We start from the raw sequence: 16,650 nt of genomic DNA on the forward strand, positions 1-16,650 counted from the left end.
TGACCTCTATTTTAGGGACTCAACCATGCTATATCGATTATCAGATTTCTTCCATCTTTTTTATAGGCCTAAGATTGCAGAATGAACTCTTGTGAGAGAGGAACGATGTACATAAGTCTCAATTAGTCTCACTGCAAATAAACTAGTGCAAAGCCCAAGTTTTACTGCTGGTGCATCTCACCTCAGCACCTGGGGGAGGGAAAAAACAGCCAGAAGGCGAAGGATACCCTGGAACTACAATAAACAGGGGCTGCACTGTTCAGGAAGGTACAGAAGAATTTCTCCTTTTCTGCAGGAATGAGAACCGTTGTATTTTTTTTTTAATGAGGTAAAATTCATACAACATAAAATTCACCCTTTTAACCATTTTAACGTGTACAGTTTCTGGCTTTTAGTACATACACAACGTTGTGCAACCATCACAATTACCTAATTCCAGAATATTTTTCAAAAATAAACTTCAAGCCCATTGAGCAGACCACCCCTTCCCCAAATCCTGACCACCACATATCTGCTTTCTGTCCCTACAGATGATTTACCTATTCCAGACATTTCATAAAAATGGAATCATACAATATGCGGCTCTTTGTGTCTGGCTTCTTTCCCATCACATAATATTTTCAAGGTTTGTCTAAGTCGTATGTATCAGTACTTCATGCATTTTTATCAATAAGTAATATTCCATTGTATATATATATGCTACACTTGGTTTATCCATTCATCATTTGATGGATGAGTTGTTTCCACTCCTATTATGGATAATGTCACTATGAACACTCATATACAGGCTTTTTGTATGAATCTGCGTTTCAGTTCTCATAAACATATAATAACAAGAATGGAATTGTTTGCTCCCATGGAAAATCTATGTTTAGCATTTTGAGGAACCACCCAAATTGTTCTCCACAGAGGCTGTACCATTTTCTGTTCCCACCAGCAGTGTATGAGGCTTCCAGCCTCTCCACATCTTCACCAACAGTGATTTCCCACCTATCTTTATTACAACTGTCCTAGTCTGTGTGCTTTTGATATATATTTCTCCAGTGAGTAATGATGTTGAGATTATTTTCATGTGTTTATATCTCTGTAGAGAAAGGTCTATTCAAGTCCTCTGCCTATTTTTCTAATTAGGTCATTTGCCTTTTTGTTGTTGCATTTTATGAGTTCTTTATATATTCTGGATATGGACCCTTATTATAGATAAAATTATTTGAAAATATTTTCTTCAATTTTGTGAGTTTTCATTTTCACTTTCTTGAGAGTGTACCCTGGTATACAAAAAAAATTTATGTTGATGAAGATCAATTAATTTTTTCTTTTGTTACATGCACTTTTGGTATCACATTTAAGAACCATTGTCTGGTCCCAGGTCAAAATTTTTACTCCTGTTTTCTTCTAAGCATTTCATAATGTTAGCTCTTACATTTGGGTCTTTGATTTCTTTGGAATTAATTTTTATATGTCATATAAAGTAGAGGTCTAAATTTATTCTTTTGCATGTGGATATCACCTGTCCCAGAACCATCTGTTAAAAAGATTATTCATTTTTTTTGTTGTTTTGTTTTGAGAGAGAGAGAGAGTGTGCACGTGTGAGTGGTGGGGGAGGGGCAGTGGGAGAAAAAAAGAGAGAGAGAGAGAATCCCAAGCAGGCTCCACACTCAGTGCAGAGCCTGATCCCAAGACCCTGATATCATGACCTGAGCCAAAAACAAGAGTCAAACACTTAAACAACTGAGCCACTCAGGCACTCCAAGACTATCCCTTATTGAATGGTCTTGACACCATTGTTAAAAATCAGTTGACCATGGATATAAATAAATGTTTATTTCTGGATGATCGGTTAGATAGATGATAGATAGATGATAGATAGATGATAGATAGATAGATAGATAGATAGATAGATAGATAGATAGATAGATAATCTCCTTATGCTAGTGCCATACTGTTTTGCTTGGTGTAGCTTTATAGCAACATTTGAAATCAGAAAGTGTGAGTCTTCCCACTTTGTTGTTTTTTTTTTTTTTACTAGATTGGCTATTTGAAGTGCTTTGCAATTTCATATGAATTTTAGTATCAGTTTGTCCATTTCTGAAAATAAGTCAGTTGGAATTTTTTTTTTAGATTTTATTTATTTACTTGAGACAGCACAAGCTGGGAGGAGGATCAGAGGGAGAGAGACAAGCAGACTCCCTGCTAAGCTGGGAGCCTGATTCAGGGCTCAATTCCAGGACCCTGAAATCATGACCTGAGCCAAAGGCAGGTGCTTAACTGACTGAGCCACCCAGGAGCCCCTCAGTTAGAATTTTAATAGGGAATACATTGCAATCTCTGGATTGACTTGAATCTATAGATCAATTTAGGAAGTATTGCCATCTTAGAAATATTATATCTTCTGATCCATGAACACAGAATGTCTTTCCATTTCTTAAGCTCTCATTTAATTTCTTTCAGTGATGTTCTATAGATTTCAACATACACATCTTTTACCTCCTTGGTTAAATTTACCCCTAGGTATTTTACTCATTTCCATGCTATAGTAATTGGAATTGTTTACTCAATTTCATTTTTGGATCACTAGTATACAGAAATAAGAGTGGTGTTTTTTTTTATATGTTGAACTTGTATCTTACAACTTTACTAAATTTGTTTTTTAGCTCAAATTATCTGTGTGTGTATTCTTTAGGTTTTTTATATTTAAGATCATGTCATCTAATAGAGATAGCTCTACTTCTTCTGTTCCAGTATGAATGCCTTTTATTTCTTTTTCGTGACTAATTGCCATGGCTAGAATTTTGGTACAGTGATATGTAGAAGTGGTGAGCACAGCATTGTTGTCTTGTTTGTGATATTAGGGGGAAAGATTTCAGTTTTTCACCACTGAGTATGATATTAGCTGTGAGTTTTTCATAAAAGCCTGATAAGGATCAAGTTGAAGAAGTTACCTTCTATAGCTATTGATGTTTTTATCATGAAAGAGTGTTGGATTTTTGTCAGATGCTTTTTTCTGCATAAATTAAGATGGTTGTATTTTCTTCTTCATTCTATTAATAGGGTATGGCTTTTTCTTCATTTTGTTAATATGGCATATTATATTGATTGATTTTTGTGTGTCAAACCACCTTGCATTCCCAGGATAAATCCCACTTGGTCATAGTATATAAACCCTTTAATATGCTTTTGAATTTGGTTTGCTAGTAAATTTGCTTAGCAATTTTGCATGTCTATTCATAAGAGATATTGATTTGTAATTTTTTTCTTGTGATGTCTTTTTTTTTTTTTAGAAGATTTTATTTATTTACAGAGAGAGCATGCAGGCATGCAAGCATGGGTGGAGGGCAGAAGGAGAGGGAGAAAACCCCAAGCAGGCTCCACACTCAGTGCAGAGCCTGATCTCCCAACCCTGAGATGATGACCTGAGCCAAAATCCAGTCAGACATTTAACTGACTGAACCACCCAGGCACCCCTATTGTGATGTCTTTGGAGTCCAGGTAATGCTGGCCTCATAAAATAATTTAGAATGCATTTTTTCCTCTTCTATTTTTAGAAGAGTTTGAGGAGAATTGGTGTTAATTCTTCTTTAAATGTTTGGTAGAATTCACTGATGAAGCCATCTGGTCCTGATTTTTTTTTTTTTTTTTTTTTTTTTTTACCGGAAAGCTTTCAATTACTGATTCAATCTCTTTGCTTATTATAGGTCTTTGGAGATATCCTACTTCTTCTTGAGTCAGTGTAGGCAATTTGTATGTTTCTGGGAATTAGTCCCTTCCATTTAGGTTATCTAGTTTTTTTGGTATACAGTTGTTCATAGTATTCTCTTATAAGCCTTTTTATTCTGTAAAGTTGCTGGTAGTGTCTTCCCTTCATTCCTGATTCTGGTAATGTGAATTTTTCCCCTCTTTTCCTTGTCAGAGTAACTAAAAGTCTGTCAATTTTGTTTATCCCTTCAAAGAACCAACTGTGGTTTGCTTATTGTCTCTATTATTTTTCTATTATTCATTTCATCTTATTCCACTGTAATATTTATTATTTCTTTCCTTCAGCTTTCCTTGGATTTAGTTTGCTTTTTATTTTCTAATTTCTTACAGTGGAAGTTTATTGATTTGATATATTTCTTCTCTTTTGAATTCAGGCATTAGCAGTTATAAATTTCCATCTGAACTTCACATTTGCTAAAACTCGTAAGCTTTGGTAGGTTGTGTTTTCATTTTGATTTATCTCAGATGATTTTCTAATTTCTTACATGATTTTTTCTTTAATTCATTGGTTGTTTAAGAATGTGCCATTTAATTACCACATATTTGTTAATTTTTTAGATTTCCTTCTGTTACTAATTTCTAACGCCCATCCACTGTGGTCAGAGAAGATACTTTGTATGATTTTAATCTTTTTCAGTTTATTATGACTTGTTTTGTGGCCTGATTTGTAACTATCCTGGAGAATGTTCTCTGTGCACTTGAGAAAAAATGTGTAATCTGCTTTTGTTTGGTGGTGTTCTATATATGTCTCTTAGATCTAGGTGATTCATGATGTTGAAGCCCTCAATTTTCTTATTGTCTGTCTAGATAGTCTATTCATTATTGAAATCAGGGTATTGAAGTCTCCAACTATTATTGTAGAACTAACTCGTTTCTGTCTTCAATACTATTAGTATTTGCTTCATACATTTTGAGGCTCTGATGTTTGGTGCATTGTATTTACAGAAATTAATATTTTGATGGATTGACAGTTTTATAATTATGTCTTTCTTTGTCTCTTTAACAAATTTTATCTTAAATTTTTTATCTGATATTAACATAGCCATCCTAGCTCTCTTATGGTCACTGTTTACAGGGAATATCTTTTTCCATTGTTTTAGTTTAACCTATTTGTTTCTTTGTGTCTAAACTAAATCTCTTGTAGACAACATACAGTTGGATCTAGTTAAAAATCTATTCTGCCATCTCTACCTTTTAGTTGGAGAACTTAACCAATTTACAATTAATGTAATTACTCATAAGAAACAACATACTTCTATCATTTTGGTGCTTGTTTTTATGTATCTTTTATCATTTTATTCCTCAACTCTTCCATTACTGCCTGCTCTTATGATAAATCAATGTTTTCTTATCCCCCATTTTTATTCCGTTTTCATTTTTTACTATATATGGTTATTTTCTTAATGGCTGCCCTGGGGATTACCATTAACATTCTAAATACATAATAACCTAGTTTAAATTAATACCAACTTAGTTTCAGTAATACAAAAACCTTTCCATCTATCACTCTGCCCCCCCCTTTTACACTGTTAGTGTCGCAAATTATAATGTCAACATTATGTGCCCATCAACATAGGTTTATACTTACTACTTTATACAGTTGTCTTTTAAATTACATAAGAAAAAAAGAACAGTTACAAACCAAAAATACATTAATACTGACTTTTGTATTTATTTCTATGGTTACTTTTACCAGTGTTCTTCATTATTTCATGTGCATTTCAGTTACTGTCTAGTGTCTTTCCTTTCAGCCTGAAGGACTTCCTTTAGTATTTCTTATAGAGCAGCTCTATTAGTGATGAACTCTCTCAATTTTATTTATCTGGGAATATCTTAATTTTTCCTTCATTTTTGAAAGACAGTTTTGCCAGTTACAGAATTTTTGTTGACAGGGTTTTTTTTTCTTTTAGCACTTTGAATATGTTATCCCAGTGCCTCTGACCTCCATGGTTTCTGATAAGGGAGTAGGTCTTAATCTTACTAAGAATCCATTGTATATAGTGGATACTTTTTTCAGATTGCTTTTAAGATTTTCTCTTTGTCTTAGCTTTCAACAGTTTGATTATAATGTGTCTTAATGTGAATCTCTTTGAGTTTATCTTACTTTGATTACTTGAGCTTCTTGAATATGTAGATCTAAGTCTGCTGTCAAATTTGGGAAGTTTTAGTCATTATTTCTTCAAATGTTCCTTCTGGCTTTTTTCTCTCCTGTCTTTCTAGAACTCCCATTTTGCAAATCTTGATATTCTTAATAGTGTACCACAGGTCTCTTAGACTCTGTTCGTTATTCTGCATTTTATTTTCATTTCTGCTCCTCACACTGTATAATCTCAGTTGACCTCTATTCAAATTTACTGACTCTTCTACATGGTCAAATCTGCGGTTAAATCCTTTTAGTGAATTTTTCATTTCAGTTATTGTACTTTTCAACTCCAGAATTTCTGTTTGATTCCTTTGTATAATTTCTGTCTATTTATTAATATTCTGTATTTGGTTAAACATCATTCTTTCTTTACTTTAGTTCTTTGTGCATGGTTCTCTTTAGCTTTTTTAAATATAGTTAAAGTCTTTGTCTAGTAAGTACAATGCCTGGGCTTCCTTAGGGACAGTTTCCATTAATTTCTCTTTTTTTTCATACGAGCCACACACTCTTGTTTCTTTGCATGTTTCATTTTTTTTTTTTGAAAACTGGACATTATGAATATTATAATGTGATAAGTCTGGAATCAGATTCTTCATCCTCCCCAGCATTTATTGTTGTTCCTTGTTGTAGTTGCTGCTGTTGGTTTGTTTACTGGCTTTTCTGAACTAATTATGTAATATCTGTATCCTTTGTTATATATAGCCACTGAAGTCTCTGTTCTGTTGACTTAGTGATGACCTAGTGATTTAACAGAGATTTCCTTAAAGCCTTGAACAAATAAAAACTTTTTAAAATTTCTTGTTTTTTGTACATGGACTTTGTGTGTATGTATGTATGTTGGGACATGCCTTCAGCACTCAGCCAAGCACTTTACAACTTTGCCTTAGACTTTACTTCCTGCTTGTGTAGTGTCTCAGGTCAGCAAGATATGAAAGTTTAAGGCCTTCTTAGGTCTTTTATGAGCCTTTTTCAGCTTTCCAGATGCCTGGGAATATATGGAAGCTTTTCAAACCCCTTTTGCCCAGAAGATCTCATTCCCCAGCCTTTCTTCCTTTTTGTTTAGTCTATTGTTTGTCCTAACCATTATCCCTTGTCCCAGGTGGCATCAACCAATCCATTGGCCTTTAAGTGTTTTAGTCAGATGACCCCCAGGTAGCTGCCTCAGCCTTGGGAAGGTTCCCAGTTGGGTGAAATAAACCAGGCCCTTTGAAATGCAAGTCCAAACTACAATGAGATATCACCTCACACCTGTCAGAATGGCTAAAATGAAAAACACAAGAAACAACAAACGTTGGTGAGGATGTGGAGAAAAAGGAACCATTTTGTGCTATTGGTAGGAATGCAAACTGGTACAGCCACTGTGGAAAACAGTATGGAGCTTCCTCAAAAAGTTAAAAATAGAACTACCCTATGATCTAGTAATCACACTACTGGGTACTTACCCAAAGAAATACAAAAACAATAATTCAGAGAGATACATGCACCCCTGTATTTGCAGCATTTTTTACAATAGCCAAATTATGGAAGCAACCCAAGTGTCCATCAATAGATGAATGGATACAGAGGATGTAGTGTATATACACATGTATACATACACACACACACACACACACACACACACACACACACACTGGAATATTATTCAGCCATAAAAAGAATAAAATCTTACCATTTGCAATGACATGGATGGATCTAGACAGTATAGTGCTAAGCAAAATAAGTCAGTCAGAGACACAAATACATATGATTTCACTCATATGTGCAATTTAAGAAAAAAAATAAATGAGCAAAGGAAAAAAAGAGAGAGAGAAAGAGACAAACCCAGAAACAGACTCTTAACTCAAGAAAACAAACTGATGGTTACCAGAGGGGAGGTGGGTGGGAGGATGGGCAAAAGAGGACACCTGTCATGATGAGCACTGAGTAATGTATAGACTTGTTGAATCACTGTATTGTACACCTGAAACTAATATAACACTGCATGTTAACTATACTGGAATTTAAAAAAAATAAAGGCAAGCCCTTTGAACTAGTCTTCCAGGGAGCCGCCAGAAAGGTCAAAATGAGCAACCACAATTTTTTAAGAATAAGGTCCATTGTGTTTGCCTAGTACTAGTTAGCCGTCCTGAGAATGCAAGATGTTGTCTCTAAGTTCACCACTGAGCTGGGGAATGGGAAATAGAACACTGGATAGAACAGTATGTTAAAATGTCACAAAACTCTTTCACTCAGGGGCGCCTGGGTGGCACAGCGGTTAAGCGTCTGCCTTCGGCTCAGGGCATGATCCCGGAATTATGGGATCGAGCCCCACATCAGGCTCCTCTGCTGGGAGCCTGCTTCTTCCTCTCCCACTCCCCCTGCTTGTGTTCCCTCTCTCGCTGGCTGTCTCTATCTCTGTCGAATGAATAAATAAAATCTTTAAAAAAAAACCAACTCTTTTACTCAAATTCAGCTGTTTTTCTCTTGGTTAAGCATCCCCCTGGTTGCTATAAGCTTTTGATTCCTTTCCAGGTTTCCAAAAAAGTTGATTCTAATAGTTTTTGCCACTTTATTCATTGCTTTTATGGATGGATGGACTTATGGGGTTCTTTATTCCACTATTTTTGCTGATACCATTTCCCAAAACCATTATATTTTAATTGCCTATTCATTTATGTTTACCAAATTATAATAAGCCTAAGAGCAGGTAGAGCTGCATTTGCATTTCTAATAAGTTTACAGATGATGTTGATGATAATGGTTTGGGAACCACTGGCCTAGAGCAAGCAACATCTAAACTGAGCCATGAAAGAATAGGTAGGAATTAGCTGAATTAGATGTTGGTATTGTTGAGGGGGGAAGCAGTGAGGAGAGCTGAGGGTAAAGGTTCAGACCGAGGACACCTGCATATGGTCCACAGGTCTGTAGGAAAGGGAGAGTTTATGAGAGACGAGTCTGCCAATGCAAGGGAGAACCAATATTCAAAGGCATTTAAAGGCCTTTTACCATACCAAGGAGCTAGGATTTGGGTGGAGAGCCACTGGAGGACTATAAACAGGGAACAACATGATCAGAAGGGATCATTGTGGCTTCAGTGTAGGGTGTGGATTGAAGGTGGGAAGACCAATAAGTAGACTAACTAGGAAGCTACTGTAGGAGCAGGTTGATGACGAAGAGCTATATAGTGGCAGTGAAGATGGAGAAAAAGAAAGATCTAAAGGATATTTAAGAGGTAGAAATTAAATTCCTGAACATTCATTTCATGTCTGGAATGTAGGTGAGGGAGAAAAATTAAAGGTTATTCCTAGGTTTCTGCTTTGATCAGTTACGTGGTACTGGTCACTGAGATTGGTAACACAGGAGCAAAGAAGCCTAGAGGAGCAAGGAGTGGAGAGCAGGATGATGTAAATTGGGAAATTGGGGACCTGCTGATGTCCAGTGGGCCACTGAGTAGAGAGATTTTGAGCTCAGGAGAGAAAACTAAACTAAGACCCAGATTTGGGACTTGCCAGTCCATAGATAACTGGAACAGGTGAGTAGATGGAATTCCCTGGGTACAATATATAGAGCAAGAAGTAGATCTAGATGGCTACATTTCGGTGATCCCTGAGAAATACTACCACTTCAGGGGAAACCTGGGGGAGAGGTATCTGCATTAGAGAATAAAATGTTGCTGACAGAGGAATAGGAAGAAAATGAAGAGGACATGACAGAATGGAAGCCAAGTGCTTTAGTCATGCTGAAAGGTGGACAGAGATCAAGTAAAATAAGGAATAAAAATATAAATTAGATATTTGAAGAAGGTAATTGATAACCTAAGTACAAGTCCTGACAGTGGAGTTTCACAAGTTCAAACCAGGGATGCATGGGAAGTGAAAAAGTAGAGGTAGGTAATATAGTGACAGCCAATTCGTGGGTTGCCCTTTTCATTGTTTCAACACAATTTCTATGAATTTATCTACTATTAATAATGAAAACTGAATATATTCTTTAAATATGCCTTTTTATATTAAATTCTGGAAATTTCTTGCAGTCCTCTTGTATATTTTACCGCTTTGATTCAGTATAATGATTGCTTTTTTCAAGAAGTTTAATGACTGTATTTTTTTCTACAGCTGTTATGTCATATAAATGCATATCTAAGGCTTTCCTTTTTAGAAGCTGGTTTCTAGGAAATGAACCCATATAAACTAACAAGAGCTTGTTTTTTAAAGATATGGCAGAATTTTCTCACCTTATTTTAAGGCAACGCTGGAAAAATGCATCTTACTCCATTACGCCCAAACCAATATCCTGAAATGCTTAGATTGAGGTGCAGAGTTGTGTTAATGTGTTTCCCAGGATTCAAAAACCAGTTAGAATCAGTAACAGGAGACTCATGAGGGCTTTTGCTTTAGTTTTTCCTCTCTGGAAATGAGATTATGGGATCTGTGACAATTTTGAATTCTCAGACTATACAATAAATACCCAGAGGGTCACCTGGAAAACATGAAAATTTCTGATAATTTAGAATTGGGATTTATTGACTAAAAGATTACCAAACTGGGATCATATAGATTTTCTCTGCAAAATGCAACTTATATTTCCTGCTCTGTACTTTGTTATGTGATTTCCTTCAGCTAGAATATCTCCTTATATCTTCTTCACTTCATCCATTTCTATTAGTACCCATCAAAGTCCAGATTAAATACCACCTATCCTATTAGGTTACTAGACTTACTAGGTACATACAACATAGAATATATGCTGTTTTATATGGCAGTTATTTGCACACTTATTTCTAGTTAAATTGTAAGCTTCTAGAACTATATCTTATTCCCCCATGTTGCCTAGCATGATACCCAGCATATGATTGTCACTATATAAATATTCGTTTATTATACTTACATTTCGGTTATTCAAATTGTGTCTAGAATTAGAAGAATTCTCTTTTTTTCTGCCTAGCCAAAATATAGAAGACCATAAAAATGGGCCAGTTTTCCTCTTTTGAGTTCCTAGTTATTCAAAATTTAGAATTCATCTGGGTATAACCAGAAACAATTATGTGTACATAGTGGCTGCAAGTTTCTCCTACAGAAAATAAGATTGACACAAACAAAAACATTAATTTGTTTTAAAATTTCTCTAATTTCTAAGGGTTCTCTGAATTTTTTGATCTGGTATTTACAGTAGAAGGCTTCTTATGGGATTAGTCATTGGTCAATAAGTTGATAAACTTGTTTAAAGCAGAAAGGCATTAAAGAAGTGTGTAAGAGGCTATAATTTAAAACACACAAATAATCATTTACCAATATATTTAAAAGGTTTATTTATTTATTTTAGAGAGAGAGAGAGGAGAGAGACAGAGCATGAATGGGGGGAGGGGCAGAAGGCATGGGAGAGAAATCCTCAACAGACTCTGCGATGAGCATGGAGCCCTGTGTGGGGCTCAATCCCAGGACCCTGAGATCATGACATGAGCCAAAATTGGGAGTCAATGCTTAACCAACTGAGCTGCCCAGGTGCCTCTCATTTACCAATATTTTTTGAGAAAAGGCCCCTTCTTTGACTATGGGTCTGGTATTTGGAGTGCATTGTTCTCTTTCTAACATAAATTGCTGTAATGCATTATCTACTGTTCACAATGTTGGTTCTTTAAGTAACAGTGCAAATCTAAAGAGTCTAAGTATAGACTCTTTCTAGATTTTTATGTTTATTGACTACCCCAGTATATTAAAGTTTCCTTACTTTCTCCTAAGTTAACAGCTTATTTAATAACTCACCTACATGGAGTCTTTCCAAAGCATTCAAGATAGATTTTATACAAGTAAGTCTCCTTTTATTTCACAGTCATGTGTAATTATTTTATTTATAATTTACTTAAATTATAAAAGGTGATAACAATGGGCACAATTTGGGGACAAATACAACTGATTCTTAACAAGTAGCAATTTAGCTGGTTGGAGCACAAGTATTTGAGGCATACTAGACAGAAGTAGTAAGTTAGCTGCCGTTGCTAGCATTTAGCATGACATGGGCAGTACTCTTATTCATAGAATGGAGAATAACCTTTAATCTGGTGAACTACTTAAATGGAGAGTAGAGAGATCTTCTACTATACTCTTATTTTATACTAATATCTTTCTGACATTGTTCCACAGAAAAGTTAAGGGTAAGTACTTTATTCAGAATTAAATATCTTCATCCTGTGTGTTAGCTGAAGGACATGGAGTTAAAGGTATAGGGGAAATAAAGATAATAAAAATCTGCTAAAAAAAAAATCTTTCTTTGGTGGATATGTTGTGTTGATTCAGGAAGAGCTACCAAAGGTCTGTATAGAGAGAAAAAATAGTATAATACGTCTAGGCTATTTCAAGTGTGTATGTTTCATTTCTGGATTTATAATGATTTTTATGAAGAATTCATAGGAATACTTCATAAAAAAATTTTGAAAGAATGAGATGGAGGAGGGAATAGAAAAGTTGGGGAAATAAATTTATTTTTGCCTTTTGGAAATTGATTATGGATACTATCATAAACCACTCAATTTTGTGACATAAAATATCAGAATGAGAGTGGGTAGTTAAATCAGCTAAGAATATTCTGGAGATAAAATTATAGAAAAGGGCAGAAGGAAGGACCTCTGTAGTAAGGTTGGATTTTGTCTTCACACAGTAAGTAAGGTGGAAAAGTTCTTAGATATCACTTAATCCAGTAGTTCTCAACCCTGGCTATTCATTTCAATTAAATACACAGAAAAAAAATTTTTAAATTGATTTCTTATAGGTCATCCCAGTCCTCTTCCTTAATATGGTGATCTTAATTCAGTTACTCTAGTATTTAAATACCCCTCTCATGGTTTTCATATTTATTTCATTATTATTTTTGGTAATGTGATAAATTAATTGCAAAGGGAGGTCATTTAGAATAATTTTCAGAAAATACCTTTCATATCATTCTACTGTAAAAAAAATAACTGGTTCAAGAAAGTTTTTGACTTAGTATAATATTGTGAAATCCAACCACTTATTTTCAGGACTATTTTTGGTCCCTCAGAAACCCTGTTTGAGCCAGCTTGCCTATGAATCTTTTTTTTTTAAGATCTTGAGCATGTTCCTTAAAATATTAAGACACACTCAAAAGAATTCCATCCTATGCAAATCTATTGACTCACTCGCATCTAATGTAGGATATTTGTTTTGCTATTGGAAGATAAAAACTAGAATGAAATTAAGTGAAAATATAAGCAATACTGTTTCTGCGTTTTTTTCATGTTAAAATTCTGCATAAGTAGGTTTTTGGTGGGTTTAAATTTCACCTAGAAAAATAAAATATTATGGAGTTTTTCTGAGAGTTAAGTTTGCCTTCACATCTTAATGTTTTTCTTTTCCAGGGTTTTGAAGGTGTTTCTTTCACGAACAGCCCAGCGGATTCCATATATGACTGGCGGACGGGTCATGAGGATGCTAGCAGTAATGCTCCTGGTAGTATTTTGGTTTCTTGTTGGCTGGACTTCGTCTGTTTGCCAGAATTTGGAGAGGCAGATTTCCCTTATTGGCCAAGGGCAAACATCTGATCACCTCATCTTCAATATGTGCCTCATTGAGCGCTGGGATTACATGACAGCAGTTGGTATGTCGTCTCTTGTTTTGTGCGGTTGTCTTGTCCCTTTTCCGTGGCATTAAAAATAGACTTCTTTAGAAGCCTTACCACACCCTTTCCCAAAACTGAAAGGGATTTCACCTAATGTAGTTTGGGTAAAACAATATTATGAAAAGGACATTAATGACATGTGGAATGCAAACTTTTTCTGAGTTTCCATTCTTTTTTCAAAGGTATGTAGCTTTGTAGCTTTGTTGAGAAAATGTAATCAAGTAAATCAGGAAGGAGCAATGCAGCAAATAAGAGCAACTTCTTCGTACAAAGAGACTTTCTGTTTACCATCTTATCAATGTGTTCCCATTTGAGTAACAATAGCTGTTCTCTTGATTTATTTCTTTAGTTGGGAGAAAAAAGGAAACATACTGGTATTTTTTATATAGTTTTGGTCCTGTGATATTTCAGACTTGGGATCCAGGGCACTCTTTGTGGAGAGATTTCCCCTGCAAACTTTTTAATTAATCTATTGTTCTTCTAAAGATAATTTATTAGGAATTCTCTGGAGGTCCAGGACTACACAAAAATGAAGCCATGCTCCTTGGGGTTAGTTAGAGAGAGTGCTGTGACTGAGAAGCTGGAGAACTTGGGAGAATCACATGATCATTTAGGCCAGAAGCATAGGTTTTTCTGGCACCTTGGTTTTTTGGAAAATGAGGAAGAGAAATCAATAGGAATTTTTCTGTTGTTAACATTAAGCTATTTTAAGCCAGGCCTCTGAAGATACAAAAAAATAATGAAAACAAATTTTTATTATTTTGTTGTCATTCCCCTCAGTAAACCACAGAACAAATCTTATTTTTTATTTGGCAGATGTCAAAAATAAACACATGAGTCTAATTCCTCTTTTCTGTTTCCCCCGTATTTGGCAATTTTTGGTTGAATATTCACATTTAGTATTTTGCCAGAAGTTAATAAAAGGTGTAATTTAGTTTATAATTTAGATGTAATAATATTTTTCTGGGCAAGATATTTTAGGAATTTTATTGGCCTGATACCTGTAATAATAAAGCAATGTGGGTATGTTAAAGGAATGGTTATAATGATTATACGTAAAGCCAACCATCATTATTTTGATCAGTATCAAAGAAGATAGAAATTATCAGTAGATATATATCAGTAGATATCAATGTCAAGAGATAAAACATAGAACTAATCTGATTCTGACTTCAGTGTAGATATGAAAATTAAACAAATTGTATAGATATAAAATTTTTACTCAGTAGAAACCTCTAACATTTTTTACATTGTTAGTCCAAATTAACCAAACTAGGAAAAATCATTTTCCCATATTACTGTGAAGAAAAGCCCACTATATTTCTTTTCTGTTTTATAATACTCAAAATATATGATGGAGCATCATTTGGTAGGGAATAAACAAGCAGAAAGTATGGCCTATTTATCTAGCATTTTTTTAATTTTGTACACCTTGGTTTTGAGATGTATTTAAGGCCTTTTAAAAACTTCTTTTACACTCTGAAAGAAATCACATTTATGATCTCTGATCTCTATGTAGAAATAAATAGGAATATATAGCTGACAGTAACCTTCAATTTATTTTATATAAACTTTCTTTATATATAAGTAAAAGTTTCATACAATAAACAAGACCCACTGGGTATCATTCCTCTAGTACTGTGTTAAACTCTTCACAGGAAACATAAAATGTATAAAATTTTTATTCCTCTCATCAAGTAGCTTACTACTGGTTTATATAAACAAATGGGAATTGTTAAAAATTATTAAAAAACAAAATTATGTGGTAAAGACTCTTGGTACAGTAGTAGTTCAATAAAGGAAGACAACAGTTTGGACCAGAACCCAGGAATCTTTCAAGAGAAATCTTTTGAGCCATGGGTACACTTAATTTATTGTAAAGTGGTACAGAGAACATTCCCTTTGATAGGAGTAGTGGTAGAAGTGGATGGAAATTATATGAAACGTGAAGGAAATGCCCAACTAAAAAAGAAGATTATGTTGGACTACATGGTGATTAATTCTGGATAATTAAGTTTATTGAGTCTTGAAAATATGTTACAGGAATTTGGAGAACTAGGAATGTGATGTGATGAATGATTGAGGTCAATCTAGATTGCCTAGATTAATTCTGGATAATTAAGTTTATTGAGTCTTGAAAATATGTTACAGGAATTTGGAGAACTAGGAATGTGATGTGAGGAACGATTGAGGTCAATCTAGATTGCCTTTAGATATATACATATATACATATATGTATATATGTATATATGTATGTATGTGTATATATGTATGTATGTGTATATATGTATGTAGGTATATGTATATCTATATGGTATATAGATATAGATATAGATATAGATATAGATATAGATAGATATAGATAGATAGATCTAATACACACACACACCCCAAATTCATGGGTTTGGGAAGAAAAATCATTAGAATGGAGAAAGAACAGTGGTTCTCAAAACTGTGGTCTTAGAACCAGCAGCGGCAGCAGCAACCCCTGGGAACCTGTGAGAAATGCACATTTGGGGCCCATCTACAGACTTACTTCTTAGTCAGACGCCGGAGAGTGGGACCCAACAGTCTGTGTTTAACAAGCCCTCTAGGTAATTCTGATGCTACTCTAAAGTGTAGAACTACTGACTCAGAGGAAGTAATCAGATGAACTTACTAGAACATATATCATTTATCTCAGCTGTGCTCTGGGCACTCCATAATACTCTGTTTCCCTGATCAATCACTAGAACATTCTTCACAATGATTATTTCAAGTCTTGTAGCATATCCCCTCTTCACACCTCCAAACAATCCATGTTCCTCTTTTCTCTTAAAAAAATAAGGCAGCAAAAACTAATGATGTACTATACAGTGGCTAACTGAACATAATTTAAAAAAAAAAAAGGTAAGGTAGCAATCAGGCATTAGTTGTCTTCCAATTTTTGTCTACATGTCTATAAATCTTCCTATATTCCTACCCATGCTTATCCCCCCATGACCCAAACTAACTCGTGTGCCACACTCATCCAACATTAAACCCCTTATCTCCAGACCTGTTTCACTTGATCTGACTTTCATATCATCTGAAATGCCCCTACCTCCCAAATTTCCCATTAAAGAATTCTATTCTGACCACAACTTTCTCTCTTAGGTTAT

At 34.7% G+C, this 16,650-nt stretch overlaps 1 protein-coding gene across 1 annotated transcript in view; it reads left to right on the forward strand.

The window, feature by feature from the left end:
• GPR158 (G protein-coupled receptor 158) overlaps positions 1-16,650 on the forward strand; it is a 432,984-nt gene that overhangs the window by 393,530 nt on the left and 22,804 nt on the right. The window contains 1 exon segment of the mRNA XM_026478920.4: positions 13,251-13,489. Within this exon segment, the coding sequence (XP_026334705.3) occupies positions 13,251-13,489 (239 nt within the window).

This window comes from Ursus arctos, unplaced genomic scaffold (genome assembly GCF_023065955.2).
Source record: "Ursus arctos isolate Adak ecotype North America unplaced genomic scaffold, UrsArc2.0 scaffold_30, whole genome shotgun sequence".
NCBI classification, from domain to species: domain Eukaryota; kingdom Metazoa; phylum Chordata; class Mammalia; order Carnivora; family Ursidae; genus Ursus; species Ursus arctos.